The 19,635-nt window shown below is 51.6% G+C and overlaps 2 protein-coding genes and 1 long non-coding RNA gene across 3 annotated transcripts; 2 read left to right on the top strand and 1 right to left on the bottom strand.

Moving 5' to 3' along the window:
• The first annotated feature begins 1,019 nt into the window (after positions 1-1,019).
• GPD1 (glycerol-3-phosphate dehydrogenase 1) lies at positions 1,020-7,308 on the top strand. The gene is made up of 8 exons (XM_012441315.3): positions 1,020-1,127; positions 1,605-1,782; positions 2,677-2,817; positions 3,416-3,554; positions 4,021-4,133; positions 4,779-5,012; positions 5,234-5,340; positions 6,637-7,308. The coding sequence occupies exons 1-8, from the start codon at positions 1,087-1,089 to the stop codon at positions 6,731-6,733; spliced, it is 1,050 nt and encodes a 349-aa protein (XP_012296738.1). The 5' UTR covers positions 1,020-1,086; the 3' UTR covers positions 6,734-7,308.
• On the bottom strand, positions 3,653-9,425 carry LOC135275380 (uncharacterized). The gene is made up of 3 exons (XR_010342975.1): positions 8,885-9,425; positions 4,672-5,897; positions 3,653-4,505 (listed from the first exon to the last, which is right to left on the bottom strand). It is a non-coding gene; the product is annotated as an uncharacterized LOC135275380 (long non-coding RNA).
• Positions 7,396-15,767, top strand: LOC105709450 (cytochrome c oxidase assembly protein COX14). Its single transcript, XM_012441316.2, has 2 exons — positions 7,396-9,482; positions 15,340-15,767. The coding sequence occupies exon 2, from the start codon at positions 15,348-15,350 to the stop codon at positions 15,519-15,521; it is 174 nt and encodes a 57-aa protein (XP_012296739.1). The 5' UTR covers positions 7,396-9,482; positions 15,340-15,347; the 3' UTR covers positions 15,522-15,767.
• Positions 15,768-19,635: the final 3,868 nt, after the last annotated feature.

Raw genomic sequence — 19,635 nt, forward strand, 5'->3', positions numbered from 1 at the left:
TGTGTTCCCTCCCCCAAAAACACACACCAACCTTACCCCAATCATGCGTCTGAGACCACAAAGCCCCATAGACACAGCTGCCCCGATCCTGCCTCCCTTCCCCTTTTCTGGTCTCTGCAAACTAACCATTCACCCGAGGACGTCCCCAGGGCAGTAACTTGGAAACCCCTGAGAGGAGGAGTTGAAGGAGGCTCAAAGCCTGTCAAGGGCACTGTGTACTATGCTTGCCTCCTATCCTCTCCTGTCCTCTTAAGCCCAGACTCTACAACAGAATTGTGTGCCACAATTCTGACAGCCGTCAGCTTTCACCTTTCCCGCCTTCCCTAGAACACATTTTTGGGTGGGGATCATCTGAGGTGAGAGGCCTATGGATATGTAAGTCCCCGAGATGACCTCTGTGGGTGACCAAGATGACCTTGTCTTTTGAGGTTCCTGGCGTCTCTTATCCTTCTTTGAGCTGGGCTGTCTTCAAAGCAGGCCCTTACCTCTTATATGGCCTCATCTTTAGAGTGGGAAAGATGGGCCCACAGCTCTCACCCCAGCCCTGCAGTGGAACTAGCACGGGCCTGCTAGAGGACAGAACTGTAGAACGGGGTCCTGGGAGGGTACATGGCAGCGCTGGGGATAAGGCGTCATGGAGGAGAATTCCTACCTCTGAAAAGCACTCCCCTCGCTGCTACTGAAGCTAAATCCAATTTATTTCATGCTGGGGGGCAGAGGGAGTGAGGGAGACCAGTCACCTGCTCCTTATCTGGGCTATTTTCTTGGCAGACCCCAAAATGGGACGATGGTGGGGAGGGAGTGGGAAGTTGGGCTGGGGCCAAGGGAAGAAGCTTGCCAGCACTGTCAGCCGAGCCCAGGAGGAAAAGCCGGGCCTAGCCTCTGCCCCATTCCTGTTCCCCACCTGTCTCTACCCCGTCTCCCCTTTCCCTGGTTCTTCCAGACTATCTCCCTGGGCACCAGCCTCCCCACCCACCCCTGGAGGGCGGGGCTTGGCTGCACCCACGTGTGGTGGAGTTAAATGCTCCTAGCCGGCAGAGGAGCTAGGGAGTGTGGCACTGAGCCGGCTCAGGCAGACGCGGCACCATGGCTAGCAAGAAAGTCTGCATTGTAGGCTCCGGGAACTGGTAAGCAGCTCTCTCAAGCGATAAGGGGGAAGGGTGGGCCCCCCAGGACAGAGGTGGGTAGGAGGCAGGGTGGGTGGGAAAGGCCCTCAGGTTCCTGTTCAGCTCCTGCTGCTATCTTCTATAATAGCAGCACAGGACAGACGGTGCCCAGCCCTCTCCTGGCCCCTGCCCGCCTGGGCAGCTGCACCTGTTCACCACGGGAAGGCGTCTCCAGAGCGCTCGTGTGAAAAGCCACTCGAGTTGGGGGTGGGGAAATGAGAAGGCGGGCTCCCTTCTCTAGCAGCAAAGGGTGAGGAGACTGAGTCTCCTTTCTACTGCCAGGTCACTGTGGACATACTTGTCCAGGGAGCAGAGGTGATAAGGAAGGTGGGAGTGAACAGCCTGAGGGGCTGCTGTGAGATCCTGAGGTGGGGCACTGCCCCAACTCCTGCCGCTGTTCCCTCCTCCTCCACTTTCCTGTGCTCCCCCTCCCTCCAGGGGCTCAGCCATCGCCAAGATCGTGGGTGGCAATGCAGCCCAGCTGGCACAGTTTGACCCACGGGTGACCATGTGGGTGTTTGAGGAAGACATTGGAGGCAAAAAGCTGACCGAGATCATCAACACACAGCATGAGAATGTCAAATACCTGCCAGGGCACACGCTGCCCCCAAATGTGGTGAGCCCCAACACCCTGCAAGGAACAGGGAGACGGAGGGAGGGCCAGGAGTTGGAGCTGACCTTACTCAACAGGTGCTTCCCACTGAGGGGGCCGCTTCAGGTGCAGCAGGACTTGGGAAGGCCTCAGGAGGGCTGCTCCGGGTCCTTTCCTGAGGATTAAGGAGAACGTGTGCTTTCCCCTCACAGGCTCCAAGGCAGGTGGGTGGGGAAGGGATGGGAGAACAAGTTGGTCTCCACGGCAACCAAAAGACAGGGCTCCCAGACTTGGGGTCCGGTAGTGCCTGCCTCAGGCGCTAATCCTGTTACTCATTCACTGAGCAATTAGCCAACTTGGAGGCTGCTCCTTGGACTTATGGTCTTTGGTGAAATCCACGTGGCTCTCCCCACCTGGAAAGAGGAAGCAAGGAAGAGAGCAGAAAGGCTGGGGCTCCCCCTTCCCAGCTGGGGTCCCTAGGAGCTCGGTGATGTAATTTTATTTGAGCTCTTTCTTCTGCCAAGCCCAGGCTGCTTTTGGCCTCCCTCAACTGTCTCACAGCCAAGGGACAGGAGAGTGCTGGGATGAGGTTTCCAGGAGTCCTCAAGAGCCCGGGACAGCTGGAGGGAGAGGGAGTGTGGCTGCGGGGAGGGAGTGGAGTGTCATTCCTCCAAGTTCAGTCCTTCTAGATTCAGTCCTGTTAGAGACAGAATATTGACTTGCTGAGAAAACTTTTTGTCTGAATGCTAATTTTTCTTTGCAGCAACTAGGAATATGCATTCTGTCTCAAACAAGTCCCAAACAAGCCTTCCTTCTCCCTTACCGGCCTCACTCTTTGGCTCCCAGATCTCCTGAATGGGGTTCCACAGGGGCTAGGGGAGGTCTGCCAGGCCCATGAGCACTTGGTCACCCCCACAGGTGGCTGTCCCAGATGTGGTCCAGGCTGCAGCGGATGCTGACATCCTGATCTTTGTGGTGCCGCATCAGTTCATCGGCAAGATCTGTGACCAGCTCAAGGGCCACCTGAAGGCAAACGCTACTGGCATATCTCTTATTAAGGTGCCAGGGACACCTTCATGTGGATGGGGGAGGGTGCAGCTCACTGCTGTGGGGCTCAGGGTGGGTGAAGCAAGGAGAACAGAAAATGGCAGACGTGGGCCGAGACTTTGTTGGAGAGAAGGGAGGAAGTGGCTCTGGAGAGGCTTAAGAAAGCAGTGAGGTGCCGGGGACTGATGGAAGGGAGGCTGAAGGGAGGAGATGAGAGATTGGTTTGGAGGTCCTGTTTCCCGGGGAGTTTGAGAGGTGTAAAGTGATGTGGGGGGATATGAGAAGGGGGCTGGTTTGAGAATGTGAGTAGCTGGTCTGGAGCAGTGACGGGTCTCTGAATGGAAGTTTGTTGGGGCAGTCAGGCGGGGTTGCCTAGGGATGTGGAGGGACCCGTTGCCTTGGAGAGGTAGGTTGGTTGAGGGTATGTGGCGGGAGAGTTTGTCACATGCTGTCTGGCCTCCTCACAGCAAACTCGAGCTGGGTTGGAATGGGGCAGGACCTCTGGGGAGGCACACAGATGAGCAATGGATTTGGAAGAGATAGAATTTCTGGGCGGAAGCCCACAGGTGGGCACAAAGGCCACCTGGCCTGAGCTCCATCCTGTGCTCAGGGGGTAGACGAGGGCCCCAATGGGCTGAAGCTCATCTCCGAAGTGATTGGGGAGCGCCTCGGCATCCCCATGAGTGTGCTGATGGGGGCCAACATTGCCAGCGAGGTGGCTGATGAGAAGTTCTGTGAGACAACCATTGGTGAGAGCCCCCTGCCACCCACATAGACAGTGCATCTAGTTGCATCCCCTCCCCAAACTGCCCCAACCCCACTTAGCCATCTCCTTCCCATAGGCAGAGAAAGGAAGATCCAAGCATCAGAGATGAAGGAGGCTGGGACACCCTCAGGAAAGGGGCTGCAGGGCCTGCTTAGGGCAAGTGCTGCCATGTACCCTCCCAGGACCCTGTTCTACAGTTCTGTCCTATAGCAGGCCCGTGCTAGCTCCACCGCAGGGCTGGGGTGGGAGCTGTGGGCCCTCCCTCAGAGCCGGTCCAGTGGTGCACCTGTGGTCCCAGCTACTCAAGAGGCTAAGGCTGAGGTGGGAGGATCACTTGAGCCCAGGAGTTTGAGTCCAGCCTGGGCAACATAGAGAGAACCCCATCTCTATGAAATAAATATTTTTTTAAAAGAGTCCTTCTCTCAAGTCTTGCCCCCTCCTCACTTTAGGCTGCAAGGACCCAGCCCAGGGACAACTTCTGAAAGAGCTGATGCAGACACCCAATTTCCGTATCACCGTGGTGCAAGAGGTGGACACAGTAGAGATCTGTGGGGCCTTAAAGGTGAGAGGGGCACAGAGTAGCTATGGGGTGAGGAGAAGGCCCCAAAGGAGGCCTGTCTGAGCTCTGCAAGGCTGCAGGCACTCCAGGCTCTCACTGTTGAGCAGTGGTTCCCCTTCCCTACCATGTCCCACGCATATAGGAGGGGCTGCAGAAGCAAGGCCAGGGCCCTTCATGCTGACTATTTACCATCAGACCGTGGAACCCTTGTTCCCTTCCCACTTTAGCCCCGTGTGGGACCCCGTAGCACCTGGCTCCAGGAGGTGGTCCAGGGGGATGAGAGGATGCCCAGGCTAATAGGAGACAAGACGTCCACGACACCCAGACAGACTCATGGCCAGAACTATGGATCCTGGACAGCTGTTGACTTGAGGGCTATAAAATGGAATAGTCATAGATGAGAGACTATTGACAACTAGAGAGAAGAATGGTTTTCAGAAAATGTCTTCAAGGAGGGAGTATGGGGCAGGGCTTAAGAAAGGGGGTGCAGCAAAGCAGGGAACCAAGAGGCAAAAGTAGTTTAGGAGCCTACACACTATACCTCACTTATGCAGTGGGTGTCATGGCTGATGAAAGGAACATGAGGGGGCTCCACGTGGGGACTACAGGAGGGGGTCTTTTCTCATCGATGACCTCCACTTCTTCAAGAATGTAGTGGCCGTGGGGGCTGGCTTCTGTGATGGCCTGGGCTTTGGCGACAACACCAAGGCGGCAGTGATTCGGCTGGGACTCATGGAGATGATAGCCTTCGCCAAGCTCTTCTGCAGTGGCCCTGTGTCCTCTGCCACCTTCTTGGAGAGCTGTGGTGTTGCTGACCTGATCACTACCTGCTATGGAGGGCGGAACCGGAAAGTGGCTGAGGCCTTTGCGCGTACAGGAAAGGTGGGCCGCGGGAGAAGGGAGAACAGAGCGGGGGCCCTGTAGGCATCCAGGTAGAGGTGCTTGGCAGGAGGCATCTCTGGAGCACAAACATTAAGACTGTTGTGAACATCCCCATCCCTCTCTTCCTCCGAAGACCCCACTTCCATCTGAGCTCATCTCTCTACCCCCCACTGACAGCCATCCTCTCCCATTTCCATCTACTCGTCCTGTTTTCTGCACAGTCCATTGAGCAGCTGGAGAAAGAGATGCTGAATGGGCAGAAACTGCAGGGGCCCCAGACAGCCCGGGAGCTACACAGCATCCTCCAGCACAAGGGCCTGGTGGACAAGTAAGTGTTGGCCACAGCCCCACTGATTAAGGGAGCCATGGCCAGAAGTGCTTGCCCTGTTCATCTTCCTGCACCCACCACAAATCTGTGAAGTGGACAGAGAGGGGAGTGTTATGTTTCAGACAGAGTCCAAAACTTGCAGAGTCTGGCATTCCCATTGTCCCCCAGCTAGTTCATGGTCTTTGAACTCCTTCCAGTCTAGTGCTCTTCACACTACATTACCTGGATCCCTTTGTGCCCCTCCTTCCTTGTCCTCTGCTCTGGGGATTGGAGCTCTGGGGCAGCAGAAATAAGCTCATCGGCCAGGCGCAGTGGCTCATGCCTGTAATCCCAGCACTTTGGGAGGCCGAAGCGGGCAGATCACCTGAGGTCAGGAGTTCCAGACCAGCCTGACCAATACGGAGAAACCCTGTCTCTACTAAAAATACAAAATTAGCCAGGTGTGATGGCATATGCCTGTAATCCAGCTAGTCCCGAGGCTGAGGCAGGTTGGAATCGCTTGAAGTCGGGAGGCAGAGGTGTTGCAGCAAGCCGAGATTGCGCCGCTGCATTCCAGCCTGGGCAAAAGAGCAAAACTCCATCTCAAAAGAAAGAAAGAAAGAAGCTTATCCCACTTTTGTCCATCACTCCCAGTTTGAATCTCTCCCCCAAGGCCAACCCATCTGTTCCCTGAATCCTGTCCTGGGTGCTGAGGTGTAAGGAGAACGATGGGCTCTGCTTCAAGGTACTCCTTTTCAGGGAGCAGAAAGATAGCAGGGGTGACTGGGCTGATCAGAGCAGAGCTGTGCTGGTCTGAGAAAGACTCCTAGAAGAAGAAAGTATGAAACAGGTTCAGAAGATTCACTCATGGCTGGTCATGGTAAAGCCTGGAAAAGGGAGCAGCTGGGCAAAAGGATGGGAAGAAAGAAATGGGCATTTATTGAGCACTTTCACATCATACCTAATTACATCTTCACATACACAATCATATCTTCACTCCTTTGTTATACTGGCCCCATTTTACAGTTGATGACACTGAGGCTCAGAGAGGTTAAGTGGGTTGCTCAATTGGAACAAAAAAATCCAAGCCAGAGAATCATGCTGGCCAGTTCAATATGGTAGGGAGCAGGGCAATTAGGAATCTGACCTTAAACCCAGGGCTAAGGAGTCCACATTCTCAGCAGGTAGAAATTCACAGCCAGCCTTCCTGAGCTCCAACATAGGGCAGGGGACGGGAGGGTTAGGTGGTGAGTGGAGGTGGGGGTGGAACGAACCAGGAGTGGGAGGCTAAGCTGGGCCTTTCCCTCTCCAATCTAGGTTTCCCTTGTTCATGGCTGTGTACAAGGTGTGCTACGAGGGCCAGCCAGTGGGTGAATTTATCCGCTGCCTACAGAATCATCCGGAACATATGTGAGTGGGGTCAGGGCCCAGGCCAAGCCACTTCTTTACCCCAATGGAGACCAGCAGAAGCCTGGGGTACCTAGTCATCAAGATCTCCAGGACTCCCAGGGAACAGAGTCTTCTAATCTTTTCACTGGAGGACAGGAGGCTATGGGGCCCAGCTACACACTTGGAGATTCTGAACTGTCAAGTCACTGGCAGCCTCTTGCCACCACATTTGCCAGAAATGCAGTTGCCCTGTCCCTCTCCAGATGTAGGGCTTTCTCCTTGTCCTCTGGGAGGGGTGGAATCAAGCCCCAGTGCTGCCTGCTTGGCGGGGTGGGTGAGTGGGGTGTATGTAGGGAAGGGTGTGGGGAGAGGGTGGCAGGGCAGGGGCTGCCAGTGGCTGTTTCACACAGAACAGGAATCCTGTTAAAGGGCTGAAGAAATAACTTAGCCACAGCAGCAATGAGGCAAGGATTGTCAGGGAGGGGTCTGGGCTTCTGAGCTGATGCAGGCCCCAGGGACCCCTTTGCTGACCTTTGCCAGGACCCACACAGCTTTAGTGGATCTCAGTGTTTGTTAACAAAATACAAAGATCTCAAACAACCCGCTTCTAGCTTCTCCTAGCAACATCTGCGTCCTCAGAAACCTCTGGTCCTCCCCTCTCCCCTTCCCCCAGGCTGCCCTGGCACCCGAGTTGCTGCCATGCTGGCATCTCTAGCCGGGTGGCTTGACATTCTCCCCAGGGACTTCCCGGTTCCTAGTTCTTTGCCAGCTCCTCCCCGTTCTGTGTGACCTTTCCAAGCCCTCCCTCAACCTCCCCGCCAGCACCCTCTTTAGGGAACAGGAACTTAATCTGCTGACAGAGCTATACCGTTCACAGCAGGCTCAGATCACTGGGCTCCCTGTGACCTTTGTGTTCTCCCGGCCTCCCTTCTCAGTAGCTCTAGCTGGGGGAGGTGTCAGCTGGGCCCCTCCTGTGCTATCTCCCCAGAGGACATCCCTGACTCCACCCCTTTCCTCCTCCCAAATCCTGCACCTCTTCTTCAGCTGCTCCAGACTGGCCAGGGTAACCAGCTAACCTGTGCCTGGCATCTGGAAGCCAGCAGGCCAGAGGGTGGCCCAAAGGCTGATGAAGGCTAGGGAAAGGTAAGCAGGTGAGTGGGTATCGATATTCCAAGGGCAGCTCATTGCTAAATGAGGGCCTCCTTGTGAGGTACTGACCACACCGGCACCTCAGTAGCTGGGAAACTTAGGAGGAGGAAGAAAATAAAAACCACCCTACTGCCTGGGGTGAGGGAAGAACAGGAGGAGGGGAGGAGGAGTGTGCTCTGCACTGGCCTTGCTCCAGGATGGGGTGGCAGCATTAGAATGTCACAGGTCAGCAGCCTAGGCCTCCAGCTATAAATAATCCGAGGGCCTGAGAGGCTCCCGCCCGTCCAGCAGGGGTCTCAGCTTCCTGTGTGGCAGCACCTGGCACACTGGCTCTGGCCAGAATTATGCTAAAGCCCTCTTACTCTCCAACGACCCAGGGAGGCGGGCTCCTCTCTGCGACTAGCCCTTGAGAATTCTGTCTTACCAGTGAAGGGCGGAGCTGCCCAGATCAGGCAGCAAGAGTGAGGGCCACAGTTACCCCAGGCCTGGCTGAGCCCAGGTCTGGGCACTGAGTGACTTCAGAGCTGCCTCCCCAGGAGGTTAAGGTGGAGGCAAAGGGGAAGCTTCAAACACTTTTGCCTACTTTTGTTCATCAGGTCCACCTGTCTACCCAATAAAGCGTGTTTTTCCAGAAACAGGAAGAGTTGGGAGAGGGAGCTTCAGTGCATGTGGCAGTGCGTGTGCTAGCGTGTATCATTGCACGTATGTTTTCCCTCTTACCGTAGGAAAAATGAAAAAAGAAATCCCTCCTCCATAATCGCAGCCACTCCAGGGGTCAGCGGCAGTGCCCACTCAGTACCCTCCTCTCTCTCCCCTCTCCCGCCAGCGCCCCTTCCCGCCCTCGCCACAAGCTGGCTCCCAGCCTTCCCCGCGCTTCTTAGGGGCTTTGTCATGCCTCCTGCAAGAAGAGAGGTCATACACGAGACAGAAACGTTACACACTCATCCCTCGCGCCCATTCCTTGGTCACGGCCCAAGCTGCCGCATCCTTGGCAGTCAAGGCCTCGCGGTGCCCCTCCGGTCCCTACCTGGACTCGGCACGCAGCCTGGCTCTAGGGGGCGCGCGGTCCACCTCCAGAAGGCCAGCTCCGAGAATCTACCTAGCTACTGTAGACGTCACCATGCTGTAGGCCGAGGATTGGCTGACTCTGATTTAGCATCCTAACACTTCCGGTTCCAGAGCTTGGCTCGCCAAAGACCTGCCCCTCGAGGGAGCGAAACCACAGCCCCCAGAATTCAGCGGGCCTCTCGGAGAGCACGGCGAGTCTGAGGATGCGTAGTAAAGATAACGGGCCCGGAAGCCGGAAGTTCAAAGCTGGCCTCCAGCCGGAGTGGTGGCCGTCGCGAACTGCCGCCTTAGTGGGAGGAGTTGTGCAGCGTCTGACGCGCGGTTCCCTTTCTAGCGTCTCAAGCCAAATCCTAGAGGCTAACCCGGCAGGTGGGAGGGAGAAAGTCGCCTTCCGCACCAATAGCTGAGGCGTTCAGGGTTGTCCAGGGACGCTACCCTCTTGTGTCTGGTTTTGAGTGCTGCGTTCCGGCGTGCTGGAAAGTTGCGCAGACAGTGGCAGCGAGACGCTGCCTGCCTGAGGAGGCCTCAGTTGGACGCGAAGGAGCTGCAGCATCCAGGTACGCCGTCGGCCAGGGCCGAGCAGGGGCCGCCGATCCCGCTGCTTGCGCGCGCACCTGGGTCAGCCTCCGCTTGCCGCTTCCTCCCATCCCCCAGTCTTCAGGCCTGGTGCCCTTGAATTCAGTCACCCGCGTGTGCTGCGCCGTGGACCGTGAGCCGCACTGTTTCCTGCCCAAGCCCCTCGCGGCAGTAGTTCGGCCTTTCTAGCGCGCAGCGCTGATCCTGTCAAACTCGATTCCTGCCTGGCGTCTCGACCCTCCATGCTCCTACTCCAAATGCCCCTTCTTTGCCTTGTAGACCTCTGCTCCCTGATAAGTGGCTCTCCGGAGCACCCTTCGTGCATATCGGTTATCCAGCTCCACCTCTTGGCCGCTTTCACTTCCTGGAATGCTCTCCCTGCTCGTCTTCTCCAGCCCACCCTTCTAAAAAGACAGTTCCACCCCCACCCCGATTCCCACCCCTACACCTTTCTGCTAACTTTTCTCGAGCCCCCACCCTGTCTCTGAGCTCTTGTTTCTGAACTCTCACAATACCTCTCCACCAGACCATAAGCTCCATTATGACAGAAGCCATATTCTTTTTAGCGGCCTTCATAGCAGGATGTATTTAATTTAATTTTATTTTTAAGACAGGGTCTTGCTTTGTCGCTCAGGCTGCAGGCACACCCCACTACGCCCGGCCTTTTTTCTTTTTGTTGTTAAATAGAGACATGGTCTCGCTATGTTGCCCAGCCTGGTCTCCAACTCCTGAGCTCAAGCCATCCTCCCGCCTTGGCCTCCCAAAGTGTTTACCAGTGTGAGCCACCGCGCCCAGCTGATATACTCCCTAAGTGCCGAATAAAAGTAGATAAATACTGATGGATACCCTAAAAGTCCTGAGCTGACCACTATACAATCTATGCTTGTAACAAAATCGCACTTCTACCCATACATTTATACAAATTTTTAAAAACAAGTGAATCTAAGCCGAGATGATAGATGAATTTGAGGGAATGAGTTTTCCAGGGGAGAGGAGAAGCCTTAGTCTCGAGGTCCCTTTGTGTTTAGAAGGCAGAACAAGAGAAAAGCCACATAACCTTTGCAAATTGCACCCCGTTTTCTGTAATGATTCTGTTTTCTCGCAGTGTTCTGAAACTTGCAGCCCAACCCCATCACTCCATAACAAAGACCCAGTGTTTTGTGCTTTATTGAGAAAATGCATGTCTCTCAGATAAAAGGGTGCCTCTGCTAACCTCAAAAGTTTCCCTTATTTCCAAGGTTAATCCCTCTACTCAGGCATATAATTTTTTTTTTTTTTTGAGCCGGAGTTTCACTCTTGTTGCCCAGGCTGGAGTGCAATGGCGCAACCAAGGCCCACTGCAACCTCCGCCTCCTGGGTTCAAGCCATTCTCTGTCCTTTGCCTCCTGAGTAGCTGGGATTATAGGCATGTGTCACCACGCCCTGCTAATTTTGTATTTTTAGTAGAGATGGGTTTATCCATGTTGGTCAGGCTGGTCTCGAACTTCCAACCTCAGGTGATTTGCCCACCTCTGCCTCCCAAGGTGCTGGGACTACAGGTGTGAGCCACTGGGTCCAGACTGGGTGTATAATTTCATCTTTTCCTAGGCCATTATCTCTCTTGTTCTATCCTGCCCACCTCACTTCTTTTATCCTCAGTTTAGCCACCAGCTTCATCCCCTTTAAAACACATTCTAGGCTGGGTGTGGTGGCTCACACCTGTAATCCCAGCACTTTGGGAGGCCGAGGCGGGTGGATCATTTGAGGTCAAGAGTTCGAGACCAGCCTGGCCAACATGGTGAAACCCCGTCTCTACTAAAAAACGAAAAATTATCCAAACGTGATGGCACATGCCTGTAATCCCAGCTACTAGGGAGGCTGAGGCAGGAGAATCGCTTGAACCCAGGAAGCAGAGGTTGCAGTGAGCCAAAATTGTGCCACTGCACTCCAGTCTGGGTGACAATGAAATTCCATCTCAGAAAAGAAAAAAAAATTCAGATCTTTCTCATTAATAAGCAAAACAACAGTAGAATTTTCTTAATCTTGTTACCTTCTCAAGCTGCTGTCTCATCGCTCCCATTAATACTTATCTTTAGGGTGAGATAAGGGTAAGGATTATGATTCTTGTAAAAATGTTTCTCTGTCCTGGAAAAGTGGTAGACACATGTGAATCTTACAGGGTTCATAGGCCTGCTGAGGCCTTGGCTAAGAATCTGTGCTCTTGATGTCTGTACTGCCCTTTACTTGATGCTTATACTACCTGTTCCAGTTCAGTGGAATAAATTGACTAGAACCCTAGGCTTACCAGTGACCTAGTCACCGGTCCCCACCCAGTGTTCCCATCAGACCAGTCTTCATAGTAGTTAACTTTGCAGTAGTAGTGCCCAATTTTTTTTCTTTTTTCTTTTTTTTTTTTTTTTGAGACAGTCTTGCTGTGTCACCCAGGCTGGAGTATAGTGGTGCGATCTCAGCTTGCTGCAACCTCCGCCTCCCAGCTTCAAGCAATTCTCATGTCTCAGCCTCCTGAGTATCTGGTACTACAGGCACCTGCCACCATGCCTGGTTAATTTTTATAGTTTTAGTAGAGATGGGGTTTCTCCATGTTGGCCAGGCTGATCTTGAACTCCTGACCTCAGGTGATCCACCTGCCTCAGCCTCCCAAAGTGTTGGAATTACAGGCATGAGTCACCTCGCCCGGCCTGAAGAGTTTTTGCTAATTGGATGTTAGGGGAAACCTCAGCATGAATTAAGACAAGAGAGAGAAGTAAGGGTCTAGACACCAGGATTATGTTTATTAGTTGGTTTTATGTCACTTTTCTAGCCAAGCTGTACCATCCTGTTTTTGTTGGTTGGTGAATGCTTCCAGTTCTTTTCCTCCAGCCCTTGGAAGAGGTGGTCCTACAGTTGTTAAGCATTTGGCTAGGGTGATGGGGAGTGGGGATAAGAAGAATAAGTGATGGGGGAAGTCGAAGGCTGAAGGTCTTTTTGCAGGGTGCTTGTTTACTACCTTAGTGTCCGGCTCCATGGGTGTGTGTTTTCTTCACTGTCTCATGCACAGCTTGGGGTGATTTCAAATCTCAGATGACCTGAACACAGTCCTTTCTCATCTTGAACTTGTGTCACTTTGTATTCTTCCTCTGACTTCATTTAATGTCACTTTTCCATAGTGGGATTGTATGTCAAAAGAAGCTGTGCCTCAGTACAGCTTGGGTCTGCACTCAAGGCCTGGCTCAAAGGCAATGTTCAGCCTTAGGGTTTACTCTGAGAAGCATTTACATGTAAATGTATCCATCTCTGACCCCTCTATACCAGCAAATCGTGAGCTTTACTTTCAATTTTTTTTTTGTTTTTTCGAGACAGGGTCTCACTCTGTCACCCAGGCTGGAGTGCATTGGTGCCATCTCAGCTCACTGCAGCTCGACCTCTTGGGCTCAAGCAGTCTTCTTGTCTCAGGCTCCTGAGTAGCTGGGACTACAGGCACATGCCACCATGCCTGGCTAACTTTTAGAAAAAAATGTTGTGGAGTTAGGGTCTCACTATGTTGCCCAGGCTGTTCTTAAACTCCTGGCCTCAAGCGATCCTCCTGCCTCAGCCTCCCAAAGCATGGGATTACAAGTGTGAGCCACCGTGCCCTGCCTAGGTTCTTGACTTTGTGTGTATGCTTCAGCATTTGTGTGTATGTTTCGGTGTGTGTGTGCACATGCACGTGGTAAGGGGCAGGATTTTAAGTGTCTCTGCCTACAGTGCTGAGAGCCAGTAGTAAGTGGAGAGCAAGCTGCCAAAACTAAAAATAGGGTCCTCTTAGGCCTCACTGACAGGCTTATGGGAGCCCAGTTCTCTCCAGGCTCCTCAGGACTGGGTCTGAAGGTCCCTGGCTTCCACCCTGGCACTGTTTGGCTCTCTATTTTTTTTGAGATGGAGTTTCTCTCTTTTGTCCACACTGGAGTGCAGTGGTGCCATCTTGGCTTACTGCAACCTCTGCCTTCTGGTTTCAAGCTATTCTCCTGCCTCAGCCTCCTGAGTAACAGATTACAGGAACGCGCCACCATGCCTGGCTGATTATTGTATTTTTTAGTAGAGACGGGGTTTCACCATATTGGCCAGGATAGTCTCAAACTCCTGACCTTATGATCCATGTGCCTCAGCCTCCCAAAGATTACAGGTTTGAGCCACCGCACCTGATCCCCAATTTTTTTTTTTTTTTGAGACAGTCTTGCTCTGTTGCCCAGGCTGGAGTGCAATGACGAGATCTTGGCTCACTGCAACCTCCATCTCCCAGGAGATGAAGGCTCAGGAGTTCTGCCTGAGCCTCCCACGTAGCTGGGATTACAGGCACGCACCACCATGCCCAGCTAATTTTTGTATTTTTGGTAGAGATGGGGTTTCACCATGTTGGCCAGGATGTTCTTGAATTCCTGACCTCAGGTGATCCACCCACCTCGGCCTCCCAAAGTGCTGGGATTACAGGTGTGAACCACTGTGCCTGGCCCCACCTTGGCACTCTTAACACAGTTTTGCCTTTCCCTGCTATTTCTATCAGTCTTCGTGTAGCTTGGACATACCCCTAACCTGTCTTTAATGAACACCATGCTCTGGTTTTTGTCGTTTATTTAAAAATATATATGTATTTTTTATTTTTTATTGAGGTACTCTTCCTGACTTTTAAGAATCCTATTAACTAATTTCATTCAGTCTTGTAATTTCAATTCCCTCAACAGAGATGTGCCTAGGAACATATTCATAGTCCCAAATTGAGGGATATTTTGTTCCAGATGAGGGATTCTCTACTAAACTTTCTCGTTTCCTAGCTTGGAATATCCAGGGAACAGTTAAATTAGAAGTAATGTATGTCATGCAAATGTGAGTTAACAATTTGCTGGAGACCCAGTAAGTTTTTTTTTAGTCTGTGGGATAGGTTCTTAGTGTTGAGTTTAGAACTTAGGATTAATGCTATAGAAGGTTAAGTATAATTGAAATAATATAAAAGTACTTTTGATACTATTTCAGTTATATTATGGCTTAAACAAGCTTTAGTGTTGACTTGGAAACCTAACCACTGTAAATAAGATTGTTTTTATGGGGAAACAAATTGGATATTGCCTGAAACGTTCCCATTTGATTTTCCTAGAGAGAATAATTCACTGCAAATGTTTCATTTCTGCTACCTCCATTAGTTCCCTCCTAGCTAGGAGAACGGATGCTTGCTTAAAGTAATGTTACCAGTTAGAGCAGCCCTGGCTGGTGCAATGGCTCAGCCCAGTACAAAATCCTAGCGCTTTGGGATGCCGAGGTGGGAGGATCACTTGAGCCCAAGAGTTCAAGACCAGCCCTGGCAACATAGCTAGACCCTGTCTCTACAAAAAATAGAAAAACTGGGCAGGTGTGGTGGTACACATCTGTACTTTCAGCTACTTGGGATGCTGAGGTGGAAGGGTGGGCTTGAGCCCAGGAAGTTGAAGCTGCAGTGAGCCATGCTCACACCACTGCACTCCAGCCTGGGTGTGCAGTGAGAACCTGTCTCAAAACAAAACAAACCCCAGCAGCCCAGGCTGGTCCATGCCAGTCACTTCTCTCCATAGGCATGGAAGGCCAAGTGTCGGCTGTGATGACATTCAGAGGCACCTGGTTCCAGGCTTGTTTCTCTATCTTGTATGCAGACTTGATTTGCCCTTTTGAATCAGAGTTCCTAAATGATATCTTCCAGTATGATTATGAGTCTTTACTTAGGTGTGGGGCCAATCAGTATAGAGTGCACACAGATCAGGCAGGAGGCAGAAGTTATGGAATGGCCTTAAACAGGGAGATGGGCCAGGCAGATGAGGCCTTATCCTCAGGTCTAAATTCAATCTGTCTTTGTAGGGGACAAGATGCCAACTGCCAAGCAGCTAGCTGACATTGGCTATAAGACCTTCTCTTCCTCCATGATGCTCCTCACTGTGTATGGGGGGTACCTCTGCAGTGTCCGAGTCTACCACTATTTCCAACGGCGCAGAGCCCGGCGCCAGGCCGCAGAAGAACAGAAGACCTCAGGAAACCTGTAGAACTGAGGGGCTTTTTCTCCTGAGCAGAGAGGCCCAAGGCATGCTGTGGAGAGACCTCACCTGCCACCATTTCCAAGTCAAGAGGACTAGAGCCTTGATGGTTTTCAAACTCTGTTGGAAGAAGGTGCCCATGGTTTCTCTGGTTCTGCCAGTCTGTGCCAGTTTAACAGTGTGTGGAGGCTATTGAATCATAATAGGAATGTGAGGGTGAGGTACACCTACAGACATTAAATATTTTGCCATGTCTGTGTCTTAGTGTTTTTTTGTTTACCTAAGTAGCGTATGGACCACAAAAGGGGAGCCTTGACTACCAGTTTTCTGGGTGTGGACTAGATTACCATATCTTGAGCTCTTGGCACCCATGAAGTGGGTGATATACAGTTCCAGGAGTAGTATCTGCCCTCATGATCTCAGAAGAAAGATTGTCCTAGGATTTATATAAATCCCCTGAAAGAATTCTGTAAGGAGCTTTTCTGTGGGCAGTGCCCATTCCTGGGCTGATTACTGTGTCTAGGTATCGGGTTACTCTGGCCAGCATGGCCACATGTGCAGCTCTGCATCGAGGAAGGCAGAGGTCCTTGTTTGACAACTGTAATCAAACTGCACACAGTGGAGAAGGATAGGTCCCAAGAGGATGGGCTGTTGGGCAGCGTATGGTAAAGCAGTTCACCTCTTTAAGCTCAGTGGGTGTAGTAGAGCATAAGGATAGATTCACTGTGCTACTGCACAGGAAACCTACCTGGAGGTCTTACTGCAGAGATGTGAAGAGGATTTGAAAGAGAACAAAGTGCTTTCAAGATAAGACCTCATTAGGAAGTAAGATATCCTTGCCACTATTCCATTTTGAGCTTTGAAGCTAAGCTGGTTCACCTCCTTCTTGGTGATTGCCCAGAATATCAGCTCCTCTGGACACCTGTCCTCTCCCATATGCTCATGTGCAGACTGTGCTGACCTTTGCCCCTGCTCATAAACCTCTTTCATGATTTTAAAACCAACTTTTGACTGGGCACAGTGGCTCACACCTGCAATCCCAGCACTTTGGGAGGCTGAAACAGGAGGATCTCTTGAGCCCAGGAGTTTGAGACCAGCCTGGGCAACATGATGAAACCCTGTCTCTACTAAAAATACAAAAATTAGCTGGTTATGGTGGCGCGCGCCTGTAGTCCCAGCTACTCGGGAGGCTGAGGCAGGTGAATTGCTTGAACTCAGGAGGCAGAGGTTGCGGTGAGCCGAGATCGCGCCATTGCACTCCAGCCTGGATAACAAGAGCGAAACTCCATCTCAAAAAAAAAAAAAGAAAAAAGAAAAAAAAAATTAGCCAGGCGTGGTGGTGCACACTATAGTCCCAGCTACTCAGGAGGCTGAGACTGGAGGATCACTTGAGCCCAGGAGGCTGAGGCTACAGTGAGCTATGATCATGCCACTGCACTCTAGCCTGGGTAACAGAGTGAGATCCTGCCAACCAAAATCCATCCATCCATGTGTACATACCAACTTCCCTATATCCTCAACCCCTCTACTCCCATCTTCTCTGTGTTACCCAGGGCTCTCCCGCCTGCTCTGCTTTCTCACAGTAGGGTCATAATTCTCCCAGATCCTCAGTGCCACTTTCAAATATTACCTTCCCTACCCAAGCATGAAATTAGTCCTTTTTGACAAACTTTCTTATATTCTCATTCCTACTCTTTTAGACCTTGGAGACTTGAGGTCTCTTGCTTCCATTTTCCCCAGTCTGTCAGCCCCCTTTGCCTGCACTGCTTCCTTGTCCAGCATATGCCCATAGCTGAACCCCTGAACAACTCACTAACACCCATGGTCTCTGTCTTCATCTGTCCTGCTACCAAGCCTGGACCTGGCTCCTTTAATTACCTTCTCTAACTCACCCTCTCCTTTTGAGTAGGTAAACTTGCATAAGACCTTCTACCCTGCACTAAAACAACTATTCAAGGTTTTTTGTTTGTTTGTTTGTTTTTTTAGATGGAGTCTCGCTCTATCACCTAAGCTAGAGCGCAGAGGTGTGATCTTGGCTCACTGCGACCCTCCATCTCCCAGGTTCTAGCAATCCTCCCACCTCAGCCTCCCGAGTAGCTGGGATTACAGGCGCACACCACCACGCCCGGCTAATTTTTGTATTTTTAGTAGAGACAGGGTTTCACCATGTTCGCCAGGCTAGTCTTGAACTCCTGACCTCAGGTGATCCTGCCGCTTCGACCTCCCAAAGTGTTGGGATTACAGGCGTGAGCCACTGCACCGGGCCCCTGGGATGGTCCTGTACAACAAATTGTCTTAAGTCCTTCACAACTATCAGATGTCCTAGATATTTGGTAGGTGAAAAAACAGTTTACATAATAATTAGCTGAGCATATAACCTAACTCCCTTCTACATAAAGTATTTTTGCACGGTTCTGCAGGCATGCAAACTAAATGGAGGCAACAGTATATAGTAGTGTGTTCTATTCAGAACATCTGTTCACCATTTCAGAAAATTGTGCCATTGATGGCAGAGCCAGCTCCTGGTGTTTGAGTCTCTGATACAATAGAATTTATATCAGTTTGCACAGGATGGTAAAGTGTTGTCAGGTCGGGTGCAGTGGCTTACACCTGTAATCCCAACTTTGGGAGGCTGAGGCAGGATTGCCTGAGCCCAGGAGTTAGAGATTACTGTGAGTCATGATTGCACGACTGCACTCCAGCCTGGCAACAGAGCGAGACCCTGTCTTTTTTTTTTTTTTTTTTTTTCTTATTTTGAGACAGTCTCACTCTTACCCAGGCTGCAGTGCAGTGACGTGATCTCGGCTCACTGCAACCCTCTGCCTCCCGAGTTCAAGCAGTTCTCCTGCCTCAGCCTCCTGAGTAGCTGGGACTATGTGTGTGTGCCACCACACCTGGCTAATTTTTGTATTTTTAGTGGAGAAGGGGTTTCACCATGTTAGCCAGGCTGGTCAACTCGAATTCCTGGCCTCAAGTGATCCACCCGCCTTGGCTTCCTAAAGTGCGGGGATTATAGGTGTGAGCCATGGTGCCCAACCAAGACCCTGTCTCAAGTAGAAAAATAGTGGTGGGGGGAGGGGTGGGTGCAGTGGCTCACGTCTGTAATCCCAGCACTTTGGGAGGCCAAGGCAGGCAGATCTGAGGTCAGGAGTTTGAGACCCACCTGACCAATATGGTGAAACCCTGTCTCTACTAAAAATAGCAAAATTAGCCGGGTGTGGTGGTGTGCGCCTGTAGTCCCAGCTACTTGAGAGGCTGAGGCAGAAGAAACGCTTGAACTAAGGAGGTGGAGGTGGCAGTGAGCCAAGCTCACGCTATTGCACTCCAGCCTGGGCAAGAAGAAAGAAAGAGGTCGGCGGCTGGGGGAGGGAGGGAGGGAGGGACGGAAGGAAGGGAAGTGAAGGAAGGAAGGAAAAAGAAGAAAAGAAAGAAAGGAAGGTGGGGTCGAGGGCAGGTATGTGTTGTAAATATAGAAAGTAGCCCAAAGGCTGGGTACTATCGCACATGCCTGTAATCCCAGCTATTTGGGAGTCTGAGATAGGATGATCACTTGATCCCACCCAGAAGTTTGAATCAGGCCTGGGCATCATAATGAGACTATCTCAAAAAAACCCTAAACTCAAAAGGTATTGGGCCTTATAGATGAGAACCAGTAGGCTACTGGGTCAAGGTCAGTGTCTTAGTTTGGGTGGCTAAAGTAAATTACCGTAGATGGTAATAGCAATTTATTTCTTATAGTTCTAGAGGCTGGGAAGTCCAGTATCCAGATGCCAGCAGATCCAGTGTATCGTGAGGACACTCCTGGTTTGCAGATGGTTGTCTTGCTGTGTCCTCACATGGCAGAGGAAGCAAGCTTTCCTTGTTTGTCTTCTTATAAGGACGCTAATGTCATCATGAGAGGTCCACTCTCAGAACCTAATGACCCCCTAAAGAGCCCATCCAATGCTGTCCCACTGGAAGTTAGGGTTCCGACATTGGAATTTTGAAGAGGACACAAACATGCAGTCCATAACAGATTCCCTATCATGATATGCAAGACCTCTTTTTGAGACAGGGTCTCCGTTGCCCAGGCTGGAGGGGAGTGGCATGATCATAGCTCACTGCAGCCTCAACCTCCTGGGCT

Source organism: Aotus nancymaae, unplaced genomic scaffold (genome assembly GCF_030222135.1).
Source record: "Aotus nancymaae isolate 86718 unplaced genomic scaffold, 86718_ANA_hifiasm-v0.15.2.pri h1tg000016l, whole genome shotgun sequence".
NCBI classification, from domain to species: domain Eukaryota; kingdom Metazoa; phylum Chordata; class Mammalia; order Primates; family Aotidae; genus Aotus; species Aotus nancymaae.